Raw genomic sequence first — 7,500 nt, forward strand, 5'->3', positions numbered from 1 at the left:
TTGATGTACTTTTCTCCATGCTCAGTTCTTTGTTGCGAAAGTGACTGAAGTATATTAACCCACTCACGACGGGGGCATTCCAGCCTTGAATGTCACAATGCTGGGGCTTTCGAGCGCTTAGGCCTAAATCAATTAAATGGCTGGCACAATATTGTGCCACCCGGCCACTCGGCTTTTGAATGAGCGGTACAGTAGTGTACCACCTGTCCAGAAAGGGTTAAGTAAAAATCCAGCATTTGACTAAAATCCACAATAACTGCATTTCTTTACAGAGACTAGTTCATAGGAGAAGAAATATGAAGGTACTCTGAAAAAATAATTTGGTAATAATTGCCAATTAATAACAAATTGAATTTGTTATTCTTCTGGGTGAAACTGTGAGCTTCTCTTAAAAGAAATCAGAATAATTGCATATGTGCTGCAAGCTCAATATCTTCCAGAGGCACTTTGATGATTTGGTTTCTATATTTTTCAGGCCATTTACCACCTTCCAAGGGATGACTACATGCAAACACCCACCACCTACTGCCACCATGTTTTTTTAACCCATTGCGGACGGGTGTCATGACATATGTGATGCAGGAACTTTGGCCTGATGACAGGCGTCATGATGTACATGATATTTGGGGATTTTGGATCACTGTATCATTTTATTGTACTATGTGTAATGAATGAGTGATGATGACAATTACAGTCATAATTATTATAATTGCTATAATATTAAGTAAAATGGGTTTCACCTAAAATCCAAAACCTAGATGGAATCACATGAGACCCTAGCACTAGCAGGAGAGAGAGCTTTGAATGGCAACCATCCATGGTCTCTAGCAAGCACTATCTTTAGAGAGTGATGGCACACAGCAAGTTGCTGACCTCTTGTTCTAAAGTACTGCTGATGACAGATGTGCTGACAGAATAAGAAAAGGAAGGTAACTCAAGCCATGTCTATAATGAGCCCCTATGTCAGTATGGATGCCTTTTACAGTGGTGCTGACAGTAATAAGCACAGATTTCCTTCCTCTTCCCTACCTCTTCATGTAATCTTCATTGTGGATGGTTATATTTTTCATATTCGTTCATGAGAGTGCACGAATATGAAAAAATATAGTTTTGGTTGTATTTCAAATTTATGTATTGTGTATGTAAAATATGAGGCTCTGTGTATCACCATTCAGTGAAGGCTGGGTGGATTTGCTTAGATCTTAAGTAAGCCAATAAAAATGTGAAATAAATTTGAGAGGCAAATTTAATTCAGTGTTACAGATTTTTTTGCAGACCCCCTGTGATCATCTCAAGCACCCCTGTAGGGACCACACCATAGTTTGGGAAGCACTGTTTTGGAGGAAGAGAGACGTTAAATCTGATAATAAATATAAACGCAGCATGATACATATATGAGTAACTAACCTGAATTTCTCTGGGTCTATTTCTTCCTTGTGCTTCTCCTGTTTCTGTTTCTTGATCTCCAGCTGTTTCTTTTTGTGTTCAGAAATCATCTCCTGCCAACCCAGCCCAACTCTGTCTGACTTCAGTTCTACAGCTATAGGTTCTAGCTTTCCCTGACCTGGAATATTGACAATAATAATAAAATAAAAACACAGATAACAATAGCAATTACATGAGCAGTAAAAACAAAAAAGATATTGGTAATGATAATGACATTACATTTCCAAGAACAATAACAATAATAATAATAATAATAATAATATGATGATGATGATAATGATAAAAATAATAACTATCCTCCTATAACAAAGTACAATGAGATAAAAAATGACTAAATTCCACAAAAATCTCAATGTTCAAGTTCTATGAATCAGATGACAGGTCATATCATGTTTTAACTTTTTTTTTCTTACCCTATTGGTTGCTTTAACTCTCTTCCCTTTAACTAGTACATGTCAAGAAAATGGGTACTAACTGTGAAATGAAATTACCTGTGATATTTCATTATATATATGTGTGAATCTCATTTAGATTCTAATCACTCAATATGTAATCAACTTGGATCACATCATGTGCAGTATTAATCAAAATGACTCCAAATGAGAGCACTCTTATCTCTTTTGGGGAAATATTACACCAACTCAGCACATTAAGTGCATAAAAACTATGATAATAAATGAATAGGAATTTTTAAAGTGAAGTTTTATCTTCCAAATATGAGACAAAATACTAACCTTGTTTTCCAAGACTTGATCCAGGCTTGTATCCCATTTTTTGAAGCATTGAAAATCCTTTGTTTGAGGAGTCCAATGCTGTACTTAGGCCCTCTTGCAGCCGTTCTTGCTGGACTTGTTTTACTGGTTTGAATCGATCACGGTGAACCTCATTCTTATGCTTCTTCTTTTTCTCAATATGAGCCTGCCTCTTTGATGAGTGTGAAAAGAGCAAGCCAGGTCGTACATCATTATTACCAACACTAGAGAAAAAAAGAAAAGATAAAAGTATTAAATACAATAAAAATAAAAATAAAAGACAGACCTAAAAACAAATTAAACAATGCCTCTAAAATTACTGTTATATTATACATAAGTAAGAGTAGATTAATTTGAAGAGTAAGACTACGATGAATAAAGGCTGAAATCATATCACCTTTTGAATAAAACTGACTCTTCTGGTTATACTTTGTACTTTTTTTCCAAACTAAGCACAACACTACTAATAAGATATTGGTTACATCATGAAAAATATGTATTCTATATATAAAGGTTAGGTCTCTATTTTTTATAGAGATTGTCCCAGATAATGGCAGCATTCTTTTTCAAAGACTGATACTCTCTATTGCTAAAATTAAAGAGGAATCACACTGAGACTGAGACAAATAAAGATATATTTTGCTCAAATTTCTGGTTTACTATCACTGTAAATTTGGTATTGGTATAATTACATGGATCAAAACAAATTTGGCACATTCTTTTTCCTACTCCAAAGAAAACTGAGTAGTGCAATACTGAACACGACAAACAAGAGAAGTGAATGAAATGAATAAGACTTCTTTCCAAGGGTTAAAGTATATTTCCAGGAACATGATTATTTTTCAGTGATACTTGCAAGAATGGTAAGTAAACCTGAACAGTGACAAAATTACAGGTCTATGTTAGTCAATATAGATCATGACACCTTAATTACTGATCAGCCAGCATGGAAAGTATGGCAATTGTACACTTAAGATATTTTTTCAGTTGGGTATGCCACCTCTGGATAGTACATGTACAATCATTAGTTGAAAGGAATATGTCCAACAGATTAAGGTAAGGTAACAACAACAACAGTAATTGCATGTGATGATGTTCTGACATTAGCCATATTCTTCAATAGTAAATCTTCATTAGAAGTTCTGCATAATTTAAGAATTTTGAATAAGTGCACATTTGAAATGCACACTTGTTAACCATTGTACAATGCATATTTCAGGTGTCTTTTATTTTCCATGCTGCCTGATCAGTAGAACTGACATCAAGGGCTACTTTTGGGGTTCTAATATGAAAATTCAATTTTCTGTTGATAAGCAAGTGTGGAGTTTCATTAAAATACGCTAGGCTAAGCCTCAAATGACCCCAGGGCCACTACATTCACCCTCCAGCAATAGTCAACAACCTACAACACACAGTTGGTGGCTAGATTGAACTTTTAGACCTCCCTTGCAATTAATTTAAGAATAAGATAGAAGATTGCTGGCTTTTGCTGGAACACAAAGTACATTGACCATGGCATGATATGGTGCTATATTAACCCTTCTGAGACAGACCACATCTTAAGAGTTTAGCCTGGGTTCAGCATCTTCAGGTGTTTGTGTTTTCTGTTATTTTCTAGACTTACTAATTAAATATCAGTCTATACATGATACATTACCAAAGGTAATCAAATTAGCATTTGATATAATATATCATAATAAGTGAAATAATAATAATTTCTAATTTCAACAAGAGGAAAAATGCATTACAAATGTGATCCAAGCACACTAAAATAACCATTGTGGAAGGATTAAAGAAGATAAATTCCCCCGTAATCCCCACAATCTGGGCCCCAAAGCAGGAGAGGGCATGTACATAATTTCCTTCTTTTAAAAACAATCTTTGCAAATGTTTATTTACTGAAATCAAAAAGGGGGATCTAGGGGGGGAAGCCCCCAATAGGCTTGAGCTAACCTTAAACTCAGTATGGTTAGGTTACATCATTGGTTTAAGATTTTGTTGACTGTCGATGCAAGAACAACAGTGCATGTGAAATTCCCATTGCATGCCATGGTGATGGTGGCAGGCATTTTCTTAAAAATTTTCTACTCTACTCTGTCATAACAGGTAGCAGTTATTGGTTATTTATGGGAACTGTCAGTAGGCTTTACCTAAAGTTAGTTCTTTTTTACCTAGCAATTACCCCAATCAACAGCATACTCTCCCCTGCTACTGGGGCCCAGATTGTGGGGTATTGGGGAAGAATCGCAGGTAAATTCGAATATATGTGAATAGTAGAAGGTGAGGCGATTCCATTGATAGCAATATTAGAGGCACTTTTCTGAAAAGTTACATAAAAATAATATCTCATAACATGCAATCTTTTTTTATTCACTATTACTTGTAACTCCTCTGCACCTGCTAAAATGCCCTCATTTCAACTTACTTTACCACTCAGAAACAACCCTTAGGAGTAAAGTTGTGAAAAGCAACCCCCGATTTCCTTATCATACCATAACTATAGCTGTCACAACCATCACATCAAACATAAATCCCATCAACACACCACTGCGCCAGAAAATCCTCTGACATATAGTCAATTTCTTCGTCGCTGTCCCCCATGATAGGAATTCCGGAGAAAAACGTTTCCTCTCGAGCCGCTCTGCCGATCTTCTGTTTGTAAACAATGCGTCCCAATCCGTGGCTGTGGCTTTGCTTTCGATTTGATTTTGATTGGACTTTTTAGCTTTGTTATCGGGTAATTCATGGACGTTTATACTTTATATATAAATTATTGTCTAATGTTAAAATTTGTGCTATGGGTTTTCATCCACTATGGCCCAAATCGTGTATTTACCGAAAAGGGAATTTACTTCTGTTTACTTAAGAACAAAAAATCATATTATTTATAATTAGACTAGATATTGATTCCTTCTTAAATTTAGAAGCGATTCTTGAAATGATTCCTTTTAAACCAGTGAAACTCAGAGTCGTCCAAGGCCTGTGAGTTTGACCACTGAAGAGTCTGCTTTTTACACCCTGAGCTTTTAAGGTTAAATAGCTATAAGATAGGAGGGGAAATTAGCAATGAACATAATATTTCTGTGTCGATAATAGAATGCTATTCACCACCATATGATCGTATACCAGAGCCAGGCTCACATTGCTAATAGTGAAAGAACGATGAACACAAAAAGTAAAGATTTAAAATCGCACATACACATACACTATTTCTGTCTATCTATCAATCTATCTATCCACACACACACACACACACACATGTTTATATACACATATACACTCATACATGCATACATACATTAGTACATAAATGCACACAAATAAATGTATATATAACAAGCATATATATATTAATTAATCAGTTCAAGACACATGCAAGGATATCTTCAATTTAATTTAGAATAGGGAGTTAAGAAATTATATATATATATATATATATATATGTATATATATATATATATATATATATATATATATATATATATATATATATATATATATATATATATATGGAGGATATAAAAATAAAGGAAAATGACACCGGCACGAAGGTAAAAGAAACGTTTCGACAGTCACTTAAAAAATTCGTATCGGAGAAGAAGGCGTACAACTGATCTTCCTCTTTTAACTACTGTAATGCGTGTTTCGTTATTAATGGCAGGTTACTTCTTCTCTCAGGTATTCCAGAGGTGTTACTGGTAGGTTGAGAATGTATCTGTCGGATGGCAATGCTCATTTTTTATATAAAAAGGTTAAAAAATTGATGATAATATTATAGCTAACGGCATTCCACCCATCATGTTCTTTATCTTTGACAAAGATATAGTGTTAATCTTTGGGTATTTTTTTAGTCTGTCTTTAAATTAAATGATCTTAGGGAAATGTTCCATGATTATTTTCTTAGTCCCAGTGAAACGGCATTTGTAAAGACCATGATTTTAAAAGAAATCAGAAATTTCACTAAAAGATTTTTCTTGAACTTTCCTCGGAATTTAAACCAGAGAAACCTCATTGATACTTAAACATTACGAGTGTCTATGTGTTCGATTTTTTTTTGTAAGTTTACGACTGTGCTTTATATATCTTGCTAATTCATTAAAATAGTTTTGTACCGTGCTATATCCTACAAAATTTGATCATTTAGGCTTGAACAAAACAGTGTCGTGTTTGATACAATGGAACAGCGTTTTTTGTTTTTGTTTTGTATTTTATTCACAATGTAGGCTTATTTACAACATTTAATCGACCTCTTCGCTTCAACTACTGAAGTATATACGATTTTTGCATGCCATTTCTTTGATAATTTACTTGATAATTTCTTACAATACTTAGACAAAAATCTGCATTTCCATAAAAATGTTTGTGTACATATACTCTCAGATTGGAAAAATAACCAGGTGAATAATAAAGAGACATGTTTTTCATTCGAAATGATGAGATTTTAAAAGTTATTATTGTAATTGTATTTTACCTCGATATTTTTACATTACTGTTGTGTGGCATCGGAAATGCCTTAAATGAATGATATTTTGATGATATCTGATTTTATGGTATGACCGTAATGTGTCTTTTTTTTTTTTTTTTTTTTTTTTTTTTTATCTGACATACACACACACACGCACACACACACACACATATATATATGTGTGTGTGTGTTATTCATTAGTTCTTTTTTATAATTACCAACATAATAAAAGTGAAGATATGAAAAATGTGATATCAAATAGATAGTAATGATAAAGATGATTAGAAATGATGATTATTATTGCTATTGGTATTATTATAATTGTTGTTAATGTCAGTTTTATTATCATACATTGTTATTACAATTATTGATATTGTTAGTATTATTATTGTCATTATCATGGTTATTGTTATTATCATTATTATCATTTTCACAGGCTTTTTTATTATCATAAATATATTTTTCATCATCAATGGTTATTAACACCATTTTTCTCACCATAACCATGATCATTAACAATCTTGACTCTAATTTAGGAAAAAACAACTAAATTTCAGAATGGAGACTCCAAAGTCAAGTCAAACCCCCGCCTTACAGGATAGAAAACCAAGCGAGGTCAGTCCCAAGTCAAACCCGAATGGCATTCCACATGACCCAGCTGGCCACGTGACCCCACCTCGCCCCTTGCAGAACGCCGAGCCTCCAGACTTTACGTTGCGCTCCGAGGGGACAAGTGGTAGGATTTATTTTTATTATTATCATCATTGTTGTCTTTGGTTTTGCTATTCATTACTAATACTACCATTTTTTTCTTATTATTATTATCATTATTTTTAT

The 7,500-nt window shown here is 33.7% G+C and overlaps 2 protein-coding genes across 3 annotated transcripts in view; one reads left to right on the forward strand and one right to left on the reverse strand.

Moving 5' to 3' along the window:
* Positions 1-4,874, reverse strand: part of LOC122264000 (G patch domain-containing protein 11) — a 6,706-nt gene extending 1,832 nt beyond the window's left edge. The window contains exons 1-3 of the mRNA XM_043032623.2: positions 4,744-4,874; positions 2,181-2,422; positions 1,408-1,564 (exon numbers count right to left, since the gene is read on the reverse strand). Of these exons, the coding sequence (XP_042888557.2) occupies positions 1,408-1,564; positions 2,181-2,422; positions 4,744-4,799 (455 nt within the window). The 5' untranslated portion in view covers positions 4,800-4,874. The remainder of the gene's footprint in view (positions 1-1,407; positions 1,565-2,180; positions 2,423-4,743) is intronic.
* Positions 4,875-5,774: 900 nt separating this feature from the next.
* LOC147471153 (uncharacterized) overlaps positions 5,775-7,500 on the forward strand; it is a 5,950-nt gene continuing 4,224 nt past the window's right edge. The window contains exons 1-2 of one of the 2 annotated variants that reach the window (XM_086541011.1): positions 5,775-5,876; positions 7,221-7,399. In XM_086541011.1, coding sequence (XP_086397137.1) covers positions 7,222-7,399 — 178 coding nt within the window. In that variant the 5' untranslated portion in view covers positions 5,775-5,876; position 7,221. Of the gene's footprint in view, positions 5,897-7,220; positions 7,400-7,500 lie in introns of both variants that reach the window. The other variant, XM_086541010.1, reaches the window with a different exon arrangement.

Source organism: Penaeus japonicus, unplaced genomic scaffold (genome assembly GCF_977035675.1).
Source record: "Penaeus japonicus unplaced genomic scaffold, GWHDUDI00000001_assembly GWHDUDI00000010, whole genome shotgun sequence".
NCBI classification, from domain to species: Eukaryota; Metazoa; Arthropoda; class Malacostraca; order Decapoda; family Penaeidae; genus Penaeus; species Penaeus japonicus.